Source organism: Symphodus melops (assembly GCF_947650265.1).
Source record: "Symphodus melops genome assembly, chromosome: 17".
NCBI classification, from domain to species: domain Eukaryota; kingdom Metazoa; phylum Chordata; class Actinopteri; order Labriformes; family Labridae; genus Symphodus; species Symphodus melops.
In genome coordinates, this window is record NC_136707.1 from 17,078,068 (window position 1) to 17,095,184 (window position 17,117).

The window sequence follows — 17,117 nt, forward strand, 5'->3', positions numbered from 1 at the left end:
TCGTGCTAATAGCAGGCCACCGGGCGCACTATGGACATTAGAGAAACATTATTTCCCTGTAGAAAATGATTGCACATATAGATCGACTTTAATCCTTCTATTTCAAGGTGGAAAATAAAACACATTGTTGCCTTTATAATCAGAAAGGTTTCAGCGATAAATTCAGTAGACCGATGACAGGGCTCGCTGTGTGCACGGTTAGGATGCTTAGTTACTTTTCAGGTACACGTCAGGCCGTACTTAGCCTTCATGGTAGGTACAGTGCTATACGGACCTATAGCATGTGCTATGACGTAGATTCGACACAGAAGTATAAATCAAGTTTTAAACATTCTGATAATCTTAGGGCCATTAGACACCCCTCCCTCGTCCGTCCTGATCTTTGCATTTATGACATGGTTTGATGTATACAGCAACGTGCACCATTGCAGAGGGGTGGAAGGCTCCCATCAATTGTAATTAATCCTTAATTAGTCAGGATTAGGAGTTCCACTCTCCCAACCCACTGCCACCAAACTAATGTAATCCAGCTGAGACCACATTTACATATCTTTAATTAAGGAGATGCTGGCTTCCTTTAAAAGCAAAGCCTAAAAGCAGTGCGAGAGGCATCAATATTATGAGAGGGAGGGCACATGAGATAAAGAGGTGGGAGTTTGCCCAGTGGGTGTTCCTCAACCAACACTGATGGGTCACTCAATATTTTCAGATTTCTTGTTGTTGGCCATAAACTAGTTGTGTATACGTGGCTCCAATTGAGTGTGCAAATCACGGCTTCTTGCCCATATTTTACGAGTAAACAGAACTTCAGCTCTGCTCGCCCTTTTATTTGAGTGTTTCCTCAATTTTCTAAACTTGTCTAATTCAGCAAGTCAACTTCACATTATATAATGATAAATCATCTTTTAACTTCATATATTACTGGGGTTTTTTTGTAAAACTGCAGCTCCGACTATTTTCAACAATCATTTATTGCAAGTCGTTGGTCTATGTTATTTAATGATTTGAACTCCTCTTCAAATAAACCTGATTGAGACAACCAGCCTGTCAACTACATTCAAACTATCGCTGCTGTAAATGTATGTGAACAATCAGAAATGTATACCCAGTCTGCCATATCAAACTACTCTTGTCCCACATTGACAGCAAATCATTACTCCACCGAGTGTCACCCACTGAACTATAAACTACAGAAAACTGTTTTCCTTGTCAACGTACAGAAGCCAAGTTCCTACAGGAATAATACCACATGGGGAAATCGGTTGGGCCACACACCATTAGGCCTAGGCTGAAGGTTGGGGTCCTCTGCCTCCCCAGTTTGAGATGGGGGTGGGAGGCGTTGGTGTGTCTGTCAGGGCCAGGGGTCTGTGTGATATTAGCCGTCTGCCAATCTGGCTTGGGGAATGGACACCGAGTAATTACTCCTGCTCTTACTGCCTCATCAATCTCCCTGTATCACTCCTGCAACCCACACCCCCACCCCCCTCACACACCATCTTTTTTTTTTCCACATTCGCCTCTGCAAAGGAGCACGGACGAAAAAAAGAAAAGAACTAATGAGTGGCAGGACACCACAAAACACCACTCGACATTTTCGTAAAAGCCGAAGAGAAAATCCAGCATGACCTCAAAGTGAGTGTACATAGAAAATGTTTCAATGATAGAAAACCAGGGGATGTCAACACATGGCAAGCTGGTATGACTGTTCTGACAAAGGTTTAAAGGTCAGTTCTTGTTTTAGACACAGGTTATGGTAAACCTGAAAATAGGTTTAGTAGCTTCACGTAGATTATATTTCTGCAACAAACTATTTTTATCTTATTCACACTTTGAACTTGAAAGGCATTGCCTTTCCTCGTGTAAATATAATAGACCTCCGGAGGTCCTTAACAACTCGTAACATTTTACAGCTCTCCTCACAATTGGGGTCTATGAAAACTAATAATAATTAAGTTGCTCAAATGAGCCATGTGAATCACTCGACTTAATGTACTTTACCCTTTCAAACTTCTGGGTTTACACAAATTGAAACAGATCAATTGACACTGAATGTGATATTCATTTAAAAATGTGAGTGTGAACCAGAGTGATAAGCTTTGTTCTCCTCTCTCAAATGTGAGCGCTGAAAGAAAAAACATAGATGAGTTCCTGAAGGTGCTCACTGATGCAAGGACTCACATCACAGCCATGTGTGACGTTGAGAAATGTTGTTTTTGTGTTTTTACAACAACACTTGAATTCAATTAACACGTTGCGAGAGCTGCTTGCTGGTTGAATTAGTGTTGTTTTGCATTTTGACAATTTAGGTTCTGTGATTACTGAAGTTAAATCATCATTTCATTGAAGAATTCAAATGGTTTGCGAAAACTTTACAAACCCAATCAATGATTGTTTTCTTTATTATTTCAAACTTATGTGGGTTGAGGAGTTTGGTTATTCTCCACCGGTCAAAAGGAAAATAGTACATGGTTCTCTTTTCATAAATGATAAACTGCATAACAACAAAAGGGCTGCACTTGTATGGGTGTATGTCAACAGGTTACATTGAACAATATATCTGAACCACCTTAGCATTCCTTACTTGCCGAGTGATTGCAATATCATTAATATTCTGGATAGCCGAATGTTTAATCGTTAGTATGGGCGCCGTTGATGAAGTTTAAGGGATTCTTTTTTTTGTTACATGTATTCAAAAATTGTGATGGAAATGATAAACAAGAGAGGGAGTTCATGAAGTTTGCCATCTCACCATTCATCCACCTTTTCAAAGCATTACCAAGACGTGATGATGGGTTGTCAGCAAGCTGCTTTGCCAACAAACTAGTTAAGTGCTGTAAGCTCCGCTGACAGGCATTGAATCGAAGATGTCGGTGCTTGTAAAGGGAGTAAAACGCTTTTATTCAACGTGGTTGGAAGACCACGTTCCAATTATTAAACAATATAGGCCTGCTACATATAACAGCTCTGTTGAGGCAATCTCCGAGGATGATCAGAATACATACAAAGAGAGTAGATCAGCAGACTCACTGCCACAATAGTTCATCAGAGAGCTTTAATAGTAACAGACATCCCAGAATAAGTCACCTCAGTCGGGTAGGAAGCCGGCCAGTGTGCAACTATTTCCACAAGTAATTCTAGCTAACCTTGTTTTTTTGGAGACAGTTTATCAAGATAAGCACCAACACTTGCAAGTGTTGTGAAATTAAATTCTCCGGTTACAAGGAGGAGAGGGAGACTTGCAATAACTTTACTATTTCTAAAGCCAGGCGTACACTGTATGATTTCAGGCTGAGAACCAATTAGAACCATGCCGTGCAGTCTACAAGTCACAGCAGCTGATCGTAGCCCAGTCAGATGCTCCTAATCAGTTGGGTGATTTTATAGCATGTTCAACATTTTGGTCGTACAACTACATGCCTTTATTTTACTGAATGTGCCTGCAAAAACTGATGGCATCCAAAATCGCCATGGCAACAGAAGACATGCCATTTCAGTCTGGTTTCCGCCCTCCTATCATGATAGAAAAGTTTTTACTTTTTTACTTGTAAAGTGTGAGCTTACATTCCACAACGACTTGTATATAATGGTGCAGTGTATGCCGGGAATAAGTTAAAAAATATGACAACTCTAAAGCCAATTGAAAATCTATTCTTGTATTGATTTAAAACATGTCCTACAATAAACAGGGAACATTCAGGCTGGAAAAAGTGGGACTCAAGAAGGGTGACAGAACAGAGTGAGTGACATATTCTTTGTTGTCAATCCATAAAAGTAAGGAGAACACCTCAAACATGTCCTAACTAAACAAAAAAACTTCTGAGAGTAACTGCAGTGGCTTGTGAGAGATTTTGGCATAAGCTGTCCCATTGCACCAAGAGCTATTTTTACAGCAAATACCCATGAGAGTGAGGGAGAACAGAACTGAGTTGAAGCAAAGCCACTGGCTCTCAACTTTGATCATTTCCCGTCTCCCTCAACGTGCTTAAATTTCGTTTTTGAGTTTGTATGTTGAGCATTAACCAGTTTCAAATTTCACATTGATGGAGGTCATGCTTAAAGTGAGAGCTCAGGACAGTGCAGGTAGTGTCTTTAAAAAGTCGTTGTTTTGGGGTGGTGGTGGGAGGAGGGTACTGGTATTAGCGCAGAACATTTCCTTTATAATGAAAACAATCTAACGAACTGCAGCACTCAGAGGAATTCACCACCCATCCCCCATATCCCCAGCTCCCCTTCTCCTCCTCCACCACCATTACATTACCATATCAAAGCCCTGAGTTCAGAGCAAGTCTTCTCTTTCAAGAATGGGAGCGAGGCACAGGGAGGGAGGGGGGAGAGGACAAGACCGAAGCAGTAGGAGTAGACCCAAGACCGAGTTTGCTTTTATCCTTGTTCTGTGTGTGTATGTGTGCAAAGAAGACTGTGTGTGTGTGTGTGTGTGTGTGTGTGTGTGGTTGTGCAGACCCAAGTGTGTGTTTGTTAGTTTAAAAAAAAAGACCACAGAAAATCCATGGAGATACAAGGAGGACTACAGATTGGGTTTTCCAGAAGCTGCACTGAAGAGAAGTCAATTCAAATTCCAACGGCACATAATGGGGCCTGCGGGGGGTTGGAGGGAGTAGCAGAGAAATGCCAAAGCAGGTACACAGTGTAGTTAGGGGGCACTGTGTGGCAGATGGCCAGCAGTCTATAGGCAAAGATCTGTATATCAAATGGTTAGCATATTTACTCTAAGCATAAATAAATAAATGTATTGTGTAACTCGAGGCCTTGTCTGTTTTTCGTTGCTCAGCCTACTGTATGAGTACTTATAGACCTGCTCTCTAGTTTGCTGGAAGAGTAAATGTGAAAATCAAAGAGAATGGCATTAGGGTAAATAAGACCACTGGTTGCCTGGGAAACAGTGTACCCTGCCCCACTCACTCAAGCCTAGCCTTTACTTTGGTCCAATCACTGGAGAGCAATAATACATTATTGACAGAGGGCCACAACAGGCAGCAGTGCAGCATTTTCAAATTGTATTTGAACAAGAGAGGTTTACAGTTAGAAGACACACAGCAAGTGAAGGAGAGAAAAATCACAGACAGAATTGCAGATGGAAAGGATTCAAAAAGATGCCTCCCTTTTTCAGTCCCATAGCTTTCAATCTGCCATGCATCCCAGGCCTGCTCCTGTGAGCCATGCTAGAATATGTCAGATAGCTGTTTCAAAAAAAAAAAACCAAGAGTTTACTTATTGTAATTTAATATGTAATATCATTGAGATGTTTGCAATATATTAAATCAGACCAATCATACAACTCATTTCGCTTCATTTGTTAATAATGTTGCAGAATAGTATCTTTTGCTTTGGATAGTGTGTTTAGATGAAGATACTACAATAAAAAGCTCAATAACCCTACACCGTGTTTACTCAAATCTGAATAATGTGGGAGAATAGAGATAATCACTGAACTGAAAGAAGTTCTGACTGTAAAGACTTTAAACCATTTGAAGTCGATGAGTCTGCATGCTGTCAGTTAGCTTTGCATGACTTTTTTTTAATTTATTTTTTTAACAGGATCAGGTTTTGGTTTTTTCCCCCCAATATTTCTGATGCAACGAGTAGTCGCTTTTATGTTGTGATAAAAATATGATCAAATCCCAACTACCCTTGTTAGTGATTAACCACAGGTGTCTTTTTTTCTCTTTACAAAACTTTACAGACTGTATGGGTAGATTAGTATTATTATATAAACCATACGTATTCGATCCACAGATTTTTCTTTTGAGGCTGAAAAAAAAACACCTTAGTGTCAGGGAAACTGGAGTAAAGGTGTACTACAACTTAACTCTTTGTGAGAACCTGTAAGAAGTAGGAGTACAAAGAACAAGTGAAGTAGAAACTCACCAGTTTTCTCTTTGATCTCACAGAGAACGCTGAAGAGGGCTGGCTTCATTCTGTGACAGTTCAGGGCATGTTTCCTGTAAAAGAGAAGAGGGAATAAGAGAGGGAGAGAGCGAGGAGGATTACGATAAACAGACCTCCATTTGAAATCCCTCCATGTTCTCCCCCCAAAATATTTTTTTTTTAAAAATAGAAGAGCTGCATGTATTGTGCATACAGCTTTTTAAGAGTTCAGTGCGACATAGCAGGACAAAGCCATGTTGCTCAAAGGCATTGTCAATAAATGCCTTTGAAGGCGCCAAACATCTCAGAAGTGTCAGCCTAAACTAGCAAAGAGTAATGTTGTCATTTGGATGCTTTGCACTGTTGGAAAGGTAATGATGCCAAACCTCAAGGTCATTATCACGGAGGACCAGGTTCCAAAGTTAATACATGGTTATAAAGTCAAAACTTAGAGAGACTAGCTCTTTGAAAGCTGATGGGATAATTTATGATTAACTTCCTATATGAATTCATCAAAGAGCAAAGAGCAATTGGTTGAGAAGAGTTCAAATGTCTACAGTTCACAATAAGACTAACATCTTTATTGAAATGCACATCAACGTAATCATACAATGTAAGAGTGTATAAAAGTGTACAGTATGCTGTAGCAATGCTGAGACTCTGTGACTTCACTCTCAAGTATAGTCCTGTACCAACACGATTATTAATATCATCAAAGTGAGGGAGAGCATCAGGAGCTAAGAACAGAATTTTTAAGTCATTTTGTCCACAATCAAACACGAGTGAGGCTCACACAACAAAACATGTACCCAAGCATGCAATATTATACACTTCACGCATGTAGTTCCTTTTGCTCCCTCATACTTGAGGTAGCCAGGGAGGTCATACATGCTCCATAAATCCTGCACCTGGCTTTGATGCAGAAGTTGTGCACTATCAAATACATTAGGATAAAGCTGAAGAAGTAGAAGGTATCAACATGGCGAGTGCTTGAGCAAGAACCATGTGCTTTTGGACAGACGAGGAGACACACTGATGTGTCAGCAGAAGGCATTTAAACACATTTAAATACATGGATTGAAGGGGGGAAAAAAGCCTGCCACTTGATAACTTGTTTTGTGGATTGCTTGGGATGTGACATAATAGGTCATCAGGAAGAAGGTGGGCTGAAAGGGGGCATATAGTCACCCACTGAAGAGTAACTGGACAGACTAACAAAATAAATAAATAAACAAATCAGTCCTTTACTGGTACTTTTATACTGGGATAGGGAGAGTAGTCCAATTAAATTGTCTAACCGTGCTAAAAATGTATATCGACATAGCTGAACATGTAAACAAACTGACTGGCAACAGCTTTAATACGGAAACGTGCAAAATACATTTTAAGTTCACGACGAAAACTAAATAAATCCTTTATGAGGGCTCTGTTCTTTGATTTGCATTAATGAGAAAAATATGAAACAAGAATAAACTGAAGATCCTTTGGAATAAGTCTTTCTTTTCAACACATTGCCAAATACACATTAAAAACAACCACAGATGAATATGATTTGGCTATACCTGACCTCAACACCAATTCCAGTTGTGAATGTCCACTGCAGAATTAAAAAGGAAACTATGGAGACTAGCAAATAGAGCACAGACTTTCTATAACCCAAAAGACTGCTTTTCTTTAAGAGAGATTTGGGCAGAATGAAGTACAGATTAATGTGTAGAGCATTTAATTTGTAATTTTGATCACTAATTCTGTCACTGCTGGATTTGAGTTGGGGAGGGCTGCCATCATGGAGGTATGAGCAGGAGGGGGAGAGGGAGGTGCTCATGCGGTCCTGTACTGACCTGTGCTGGAAGTTGAGTGGCAGGCCACCCCCTGCCATGCCCCCCCCTGCTCTCCCTCCCTCTGTGGGGTCGTCTGATCCACCCCAATGCGCCGGCGATTCCTCTGGCCAGCATCTGAACATATGGCGACAGGGTGAGAGGATGAGGGAGGATGGTGCGCAGGAAGTGTACTCTGCAACACCGAGCCCCTGCGCTGCCCTGACCACTCCCCATCCCAACACACTGCCACCCTAAACAACAGGGGTGTCATGCTTATGTGAAACACCACACACATCAACTTGTAGACAATAACCGTCGATAAGGTTGACGTGTGGATGGCAAAGTTGATCAGAGTTAGGTATGAAGTTGAGAAAGACTGAACATTTTAAGTCATACTAACTGCTCTCTGATTTGCAAACCTATGTTATCCAGCCAACTGCTTGAAGTCCAGGAGCTTGGTCATTTTGACCTATTTTGGAACATTTGGCAAACAGAAACTATTCAATACTTAGAAAAAGTGAATCAGCTAATGCTAAACACTAACTGTTCAAAAAAAGGAATATTTCATCAACAGCATTGTTTTGCTCTATTAGACATATTCACACCATCAAGGATTTGATGAGCACATCCCACATGATTTGAATCCAGACCCAACCATGAGCTTGGTTCCTTTCAGTATTTATATTTCACATCCTGGAAAGGACTGACCATACAATTAGATACCTCTGCTACTTCTGATGTAGCCACACCTTTATTAGTTGTTTTTTTTTGGTTGTTTTTTTAGAATAGCCTGTTAACAGCAGATATGAGGTATGCTACATTATTCATTAGATTATTTGCCCTTTTAAATCAATTAGTTTAAATGTAAATGCTTTTCATTTAAAGGAAAACTGCTTTATAAATTCCAGCAGGAAGTCCTCATGCAGGAAAAAAGGAGCTATAAGCAGAAAGTATAAACAGCTATAGGGTGTCTTCCCAAACAAAAAATCTTTGTAATACTTTGTAAATAGAGACTGATTAAGTCCTCAAACTTGTAATGAACAAAAGGTAATATCCCAGTATTCATAGGCGGATGGTATAGTATCATCCCTCCCCCTCACCACCATCTCATTAATAGAAACTCGATTTGCGGACAGCTGCACTCGCGTACACATTATAGGAGAATTGATTGCACCCAGCACACAATGAAAAGGATGAACACCAGGGAGGGAGGGAGTGAAAGAGGAGTGAATTAATTAAGAGAACCAGGTGGTCAAATGTTGGGTGGAAAATCACTAGCTAATGACACATCACACTGTGGCCACAGTCTTGCAGTGGACGGTTGTCTTTTGTTGAAATACTGACGCTTCATCTGAAACTGACCTTATGCTCCTCAGCCACATGGCAAATGAGTGAGGGTCAGTTACTCACTGCAGTGCATGTTCCCTAAATAATTGTATGTAAAAATCCCTCTCACACAAATGATAATAGACAAGTCAAATAAATGAATGATTGCTGTCATCACAGACACACTTGGCTGATAAGTGGGACAATTGAGACATCCTTAGTCTTACTTTAAATTAGGCCCTCATTTACATATCAATACCGTATGTTACTGACACTCATTGAGGTGTAGCATCATATCATATACATGTTACAATAGGGCAAATCAAGTTCTGCATACGCTGTGAAGTAAAAGTTAAAAGCTTTTTAATCATTACTAGAAGACCCCTGGCTAAAGAAAAGTGAAATACACTGTCTTTATTTAAGACAATGTCACTGTCTTTGAGGCGCTTTTTTGTGTTTTTTGGATAATTTCTTTATAGAAGTTTGCATCACCTACTTTACAAAGCATTAAGTAGCATATAGGAAGATAAGAAAAACTCCATAATTTGTAAATACGGCGGTCGAGGAAAGACCCAAACAAATATCTCTAGCATAAACGATTTTTTGATTTTTTTAACCCCAAAAAAAAACGAGAAAAAAAAAATCAATGCTTCGCAAATACAGCTTTGGTTTTAGGCGAGTTGTCATATGCATATTATAAAGGCTAACTCTTCACAGACTCAGGAGGAAGTTAAAACTTTTAAAATTAACCCTAAACAAAATTACCCTTATTAGCGTATTTAAAAAAGGTACACGTTTGTAATCTAAAGTTTAATTTAAAAAACAGGCTTTGTAGTAACAAAGAACCTCTAACATTACAATCCTTCTTATGCGTTTGTTCAAGTTAATTTGTGACAAAAAGGTTTGGGTTTTTAAAAGTATATTATTATAGTTAGCTTACTGCATAGATGTTGCAGATTACAACAAGTTGGTTATTCAAGGAAACGCTTCGGATATTGAGACAAAAACAAGACTAATACAACGCACTTTAGCTTAGCCTTCTTGTGTGGAAAATGGCTCTTCGCCTGTCTTACCTGGCCTGTGCTTCGTCCAGGCTTTCGTCGGTGATGGCCATTATTTGCTGTAGGATATCCCCAATGTCTTGCTGAGGCTGACCGAGGGACTGTTGTTTCCTAACCGAGTCTGGGTCGCCGACATCGGCTTGTGGTAGTCCACCGAGTCCGGTGAGACCCGTCATCATCCTGGTCTGGTCATCCATACTTTCAAAGAAAACTCGTCGTTTTCCTCAGTCGAAGAATACACACAAATAGCTAGCTTGTTAGCTAGCCAGCAAAGTATTTTCTGCGACAAATCATACAACACTTCTTTATGAACCCGACAACAATTATTCCAAATTAGTTTAGGACCGCTGTCGTAAAACAGATCGGACACACGCGCTTTTCATCCGCGTTTGTTTTCTACTTCAAGCCAATAAACGCGGACAGGCTAACGCTAGCTAACCACCGAGTGAAAAGCAGCTAGGTTAGTAGCTGTAGCCCAGCAGAAAAGCAGCAGGGACACACATGCACGGACTGTGTGAGCTTGCCAACAGCGCCTCGCACATTTTCAAAAAAAAAAAAATGAATTGGCACATATAACAATAGACGAACACTGTTGTCTGTGTAAAAAAAAGTCTGAAATTCACAAAAAGAAATAAAATGGGAATACAGCTACTATCAGCTTTCGGTCCGTTTAGCTCCACTCAGATATCTCCTACCAAAACAGACTACGGGTTTGCCATTGTTATTGATGTCGCCGCCTGAGAATGGGGGGGGGGGACTCGAACTGCGCGAGAGGTGTGCGTCGCGTGGAGCGTCAACCTGGCAACATAACGTTTTTCAGTGGAGTTAATCAACAGACTTCATAGAAAATATGTATGTTTCTTCTTGCCAATAAGCTCACGTAAGGCTGATGATTAAGCACAGTAAAAAAACATGTATGTAACACAACTTCCCGGACTCAGTGAGTGCACTGTTCCTCCAGGTGATATCTCCTTTTATCTGGCCTTTACAAAATATTGCCTCTGACGTCATCCTCTGTATTTCATGCACTAATAGTTGGTAAAATGCATTTCCTTTCATAACAGTCTGGATCCTATAATGCATTTCTAAAAACTTTGAAAATAGATATGTTTTGTTTTGAATGGCCTATAATGAAGTTGGGGTGGCGTGCTATATGTTATACGATTATTTTATTACACCACTGTTAACAACAGAAAACATTATTTAATAATGCCCGCCCTCATTCTCTGATTGCTGATCTGCTTCAAAGATTTTTGAGCATGGTCAGAGCTAAAAAATAATATACATCCAAACCTAAACATCTCCATTCTCAAAAAAAATTGAGGCCTGAAAAGGATTAGTTCCCTTTAATTATGCCTTAAAGACAATCCTTTAATATCCTTTAAGTAAATTGCAATTTCAACAGCAATATTATGTATGAAAGGAAAACAGATAAACCTAAGAATATCATTCTGTCCTAAATCCCCAATGAATGAAACAGCCCATCAGTTTTCGGTATGAAAATGTTGACAGCACAGATTGAAAACAAGTGTCCTTGTTTTTTGCAAACTGGGCATTTCTGCTGTAGTTTATCACTCAGATCAGAGAGACAGCCTTCCAAGACGAATGGGTGAGTGAATGGATGTGGAGGAGAGCTGCAGCCAGCCTTGCTGTACTGAGAAAAGATGATGGGTGTGCATGAGAGAGTAGGACCAAACTGGCAATGGTTTATGCTGACTCTCTACACATCCATCTACCACAATCTGTAGCTAATCAATCTAAAGTTACAGACAAAAAGTATAGAGAATAACAATAAAGTTAAGCAGTAATATTCTTTACATGTGCATGTAATACAAGTCACAACTTAGCTTTCCTGTTGGTTATGTAAAGCAGCAGATTTTACCTGTAAGATTAGTCAACTCTCCCACAGCCAAATATCAACACTTTGTTCATCAAAGACATATAACCCAAACTATTAATTTATATATCAGATCCTTTCTTTTTCTCCAATACTACTTTACCTCCAATAAATCTGGAGAGCCTGTTCAGACCGCAGGATCCTTTATTCAAATATGAACTCAAATAAATGATAACTTCTAACTTTCACTTTGGTCACAAAGGGCTATTTAAGCAGCTTTGTATAATACAGTTCAAAGTGAGTAGCTGCAGGGGTTACCATGTAACCCTAAAAAGCTTCCTCTTAAGTAAAAGACTGTCAGGGTCTTTGTTAACTTCTTTATATTTTTGTTGTTGCTGATTCAGTTAGGGATCATTGCTGTGAACCTTCTTTTCATTTGGATGCTAAAGCTGCCCTCCTCTCACCTCACAAGCTTCAAGCCTCATTTTCATCTAAATAAGAATCGATCTCTCCTGCTGTGCACCATCCTCCTTTACTCACAACTCTCACGGTCACAACCCCACTCGTCTTCTCTTTGCTTGATCCTGTGCTCACTAGTGACTGCCTTGAATACAATGACTGAGAAAATCCTCCATACTCCATGATGCAGATCCTAACAGCAAAGCATGAAGTCATTTACGATTGTTGGCTATTTGTTAATATATCTTTTTGCTTTCCACGTAACAGTTAATGACACAATTAACAAGTACCATTAATGAATGGAGAGGGGGTTCAACAGAGATATGAGTGATATGGAACAAAGCTTTGACTGACTGGTACAATGTCAAAGCTTCGTTCTGCATCAGTGACCCAGCCAAATGCAAGAGATGGGGGTGAGTCACTGTGGGGGAGGGGCCTGCTCCTGAATGGTCAGGGGACACTGATAAGTGAAATGGATGCAGCACCAAAAACACTAACTGTGACTGAGGATGAGCATGTAAATTACATTGTACAAATGTAAGTGAGCAAACTAGAGCAGAATCCTTCTGTGCTTAAACGCGTTATAATCCTAAAGCACTAATTGTACACCTCAATCTCAACTGAACATTTTCAGACTTATTCTCAGGTCTAATGGCAGAAGGGAATAACAGTGTGTGATGATGTGGCTCTGCTTAATTCAAATGTTTTGTTTTTTTAAATGAGAGGCAAAAAAAACCCCACTCCAAATGTGACTACATTAAATGACTTCAACCTTATGTCCATTTCAGAAAAATAAATCCGTCTTGGTTTGAGAAGTCACTACATTTGTTAATTCTAACATCTCCTCAAAAAGGTTGAAGTTCAAGTGGAGCTAATTTTGTTTAATTATTGATCTGTTGCTAAGATTGGAACAACTACTAGTTTTAATCAGGGTTATATGTACGTAATGCTTTCTAGAAAAAGCCTCTCTGGCCATTTATGAAGCTCTTAAAAGATTTTTTTACAGCTAGGCAGTGCCACCTTCTGGACCAAACATGAACTATCTGGCTTTGTCGCCATACTCGTTTGTGATCTTGGCTTTTATTTGTAGTAGACATACAATTGGCGCTTACTGTTACAAAGTTTGAGACAAAGACAAAACAAATAATAAAACATTAAAAACACAAGAAAATACATACAAGTGAGCTTTAAAAAAAAAAGAAGTCTTATAGATCGGTTGTCCATTAGATTGCTTGTGCTTGCATCCCGTCAGGGTGACTAAGTTGTTGTAGAGGAAAGAGGGGCTGTCATAAGATTCTTGACAACGTCTGGTGAAAGATCCTGGAATCCTGCCTTAGCAGCTGTTTAAAAAAACAAAAAATAAAACAATCAAATGTTAAATTGCCAGTGTAAAGTTGATTCCATAAAGACCATAACACAAAAAGAGAAAAAGAAAATCTTTACCCAATCGTCCACTTGTCTCTTTCACCAACAACTGGGACTGCTCCTTGATGGACAGAAGCTGTCTAACCTTTTTACACTGAATGTCCATCTACATAAAAACACAAAACTGATTATAAAAAATACATTACCCATGTGGCATATAGCAGCATGTCAGCATATTAGAATGCCCTTTAAGTCATAGCAATAATCCATTTCATATGATGTAACAACATACCAGTGAAAATGTCAAAAACAAGCAGTTACTATTAAGAATAAACCTGTTACACACAATTACTACAGTTTATCAGTGCTGTGTGGGTCATATTGAATCTTAATTTGATTGACAGCACTGCGACATAGGCAAGACTACAAAACACAAAACATTGTGTTTGTGGCCAAACCAAGTTTTACCAAACCTTTGTGTCCCAAAAAATTAAATTAAAATGACGTTGGGAGAAATGTGTGTTCTTGGCTGACTCATAATAAGGCTCGGCTGTCTTTAATGGGAGGACAGCATTTAAGCAGCCAGTAAATCAGCAGCATCTGTTTTGTCCTCAGTTACTCAAAAATCTTTTTTAACCAAGTTTTACCAAACCTTCATGTCCCAAAAAATGAAATTAAAATGACATTGGGAGAAATGTGTGATCTTGGCTGACTCATAATAAGGCTGGGCTTTCTTTTTTTTGGGAGGACAGCATTTACGCAGCCAGTAAATCAGCCGCATCTGCTTTGTGTTTAGTTACTCAAACAGCCAAGGTTTCCTTCATTATTTCCACCCTCCACAGCATTAGTGTTGTACCATACACAATCACATGCAATGAATGGAGCCTGGGAAATCATAGATTGTAGTATTGTTAAAAAAAGAAACATTTCTTCTAACTGAGTTTCTTGTTAATAATGTATAAAGAACACACACAAAAAAACATTTTTAACATACAATCATTGCCATAGTGTGAAACATGGGCTGTTGTCGACAGAGGAGGCCATGGTAGTCCGGTTTACTCTGAATGAAATGGTACTGTGAAGACCGGACCACAGATGAAGAGTCTAACAACAAGCCTTTCTCTTCGCCCTGCTTCACTTTCCTGCAATACATAAAGAAGAGATTTTTTTTTTTTACCCAAAACTGAGAATAATGATAGCCTCTTATGCAGCATTTCTCGATGAAAGTACACGTTTACCTTTCCAACTCTTCTGCTTTCTTCTGGTGTTTGTTCAAGAGGGCCTCCCAAGATTCACTTTCTGCCTGGAGCCTAAAATACAACACAGGCGAGTAAAAAAAAGAAAAGAACCTCAGTGTCATACTAACTGATATTTTCCTCTTTGTGTTCATGAATATTTAGAGTAACATGCCTATGGATGACTTTCTGGAATTTTTTCATAGCTCCTTGCACAGCAGGATCACTGAAAGCAAATAACAGATATGAATACAGTATAATCAAAGCTTAATACATACATATATAATAAACATAACAAATAACTATATTACCTTGCTGCACTAGCTGGGAGTAAGTGATCCTGAGACTCACTGCATTGATCTTTGGCGAGACGGCCAGACTCTTTCAGCATATGCTCAACTGCAACAAGTAAGACATTTCTTTAATGGTCATTAGGTTCAAACAAGGAGCAACATGAAAATATGAAACAAATGAAAACAAACCTTGTTTTTGAAAATGCTCCTGTGAGATGTTTGGCATTGACTGCAGGGAATCACGAGTCCTTTCTATCACCAGCTTAACACAAAGTAGAGGTGATAAGATGAAGCTCCATTACAAATGTAAGTAACTATTGTAAAAAATAAAAAAGTTTGAAACATCTAACCTGATGTAAAAGATCCTTAAAGTCTAGCTATAAATGTAGGTGACATAATTCTAATGACTTTACACTGAGGATCACATTAAATTAAGTATAAAGGCACCAATAAACAATGAGGACATTTGATTAATCTCTAAGTTTGAGGCAGTTTTTTTCCCTCCTAACCAATGTTATTACAATTCAAAATTCAGCTATTACTAAGAGTTCAATGAAAATATTAAACATTGGTGTGTTTTCAGGAACCATGAAAATGACATTTATTTGTTCATCGATTGATTTACTTTTAAATACATTATATTTTAAAAATCTTCAACTTTACCAGCCAAACCTTGTAAATGTAATTGATTTTTCTTCTTCCCATTTTGGCATGAATTTATTCACCACTATACTTTACCATCCAGCATCACTCACCTTCAATGAAGCCTCAATCAATTTCTCAAATCTCTCTTGCTGCGGTAAGGATGGATTTATACTCCTGCACAAAACTATGACAAACAAATAATAATAAATTTACATACATGCAGGCACAAAATAAAAAACAATACAGTGGCCAATATTCACTAATTGCAAGGTTAAAGTAAGTCAAACATTTCACCTTGATAGGGGTTCTGAAATGCTGGGAGAGAGCGTCTGGTTATAGTGGCTCTCTTCCAGGACTTTCTGCGTGCCATGGGGCTGACAGTGGGGCTACGGGGTCGCTCCATACTCTCTTTCTCTTTCTGAACTTCGTGTTGGTCTGTCTCTGAGGGTCCTTCCCCGAGATCAGGCGTCTGTGAGGTGGGTGATGGGAAGTCTGTACGGGGAGATTTGTGTGGTGGAGCTAAAACACCGGGGCTTGTGGAGGAGCATCTTTTCGAGGTCTGTGTCACAGAGTTGTCCTAGGATTGCAGAAAAATATATAAATAAAAAATAGCGTGGTAATGACGTTGAAGCTGGGGATACCTCTGGCACAAGATGAGGTGATGTTAGTGTAGCTACTTAACATGTTACCTCTTTCTCGGTGTCAGCGACAATTTCGAAACTGCAAAACGAAGTGGAGGATTTTTAATGTCGATCGAAGTGCAACAATACTTAAGAACAAAGTGTAAGCGTTAAGCCACGAACATATGTAACGTTACGAGTCATTACGTCCAACTTCTGTCACCGTTTGTGAAGACTCAGAGCAAGATAAATACTTACCGATAATAAACAAGCTACAAACGCCAAACTACAGAGTCACAATACACTGGCAACTTTCAATGCTAACTTATTTATTGCGACGATTGAAAAGAAAAGGTACAAACCTGTCTTTCGCAGCTTCCAAATGTTTTTCCGCCATTTTTGTTTGAAATGCCCTGCACAGCGCGCGCCCAACACGCCAAACCCCTGCACTGCGCGAAGCACCATGGGAAATGTAGTGTTGTATCTAACGACTTTCCAACTAATCTTATGGGTTTAAGACAGTCCCGCTGAGAGGTGCGGTATGTATTTACCAAACACTTAGACAGATAA

At 39.3% G+C, this 17,117-nt stretch overlaps 2 protein-coding genes across 5 annotated transcripts in view; both read right to left on the reverse strand.

The window, feature by feature from the left end:
* The window catches only part of pbx4 (pre-B-cell leukemia transcription factor 4), a 27,802-nt gene extending 16,834 nt beyond the window's left edge, over positions 1-10,968 (reverse strand). Inside the window, exons 1-3 of one of the 4 annotated variants that reach the window (XM_079365928.1) lie at positions 10,106-10,858; positions 7,728-7,841; positions 5,887-5,960 (exon numbers count right to left, since the gene is read on the reverse strand). In XM_079365928.1, the coding sequence (XP_079222054.1) occupies positions 5,887-5,960; positions 7,728-7,841; positions 10,106-10,290 (373 nt within the window). In that variant the 5' untranslated portion in view covers positions 10,291-10,858. Of the gene's footprint in view, positions 1-5,886; positions 5,961-7,727; positions 7,842-10,105 lie in introns of all 4 variants that reach the window. The other 3 variants (XM_079365927.1, XM_079365930.1, XM_079365929.1) reach the window with 3 other exon arrangements.
* Positions 10,969-13,289: 2,321 nt separating this feature from the next.
* Positions 13,290-17,047, reverse strand: dsn1 (DSN1 component of MIS12 kinetochore complex). The gene is given in 11 exon segments (XM_079365932.1): positions 13,290-13,729; positions 13,833-13,920; positions 14,749-14,896; positions 14,993-15,114; positions 15,119-15,215; positions 15,301-15,388; positions 15,472-15,544; positions 16,038-16,111; positions 16,222-16,504; positions 16,617-16,647; positions 16,910-17,047. Coding segments are annotated over 11 exon segments (1,122 nt in total). The 5' UTR covers positions 16,945-17,047; the 3' UTR covers positions 13,290-13,646.
* Between the last annotated feature and the right edge of the window lie 70 nt (positions 17,048-17,117).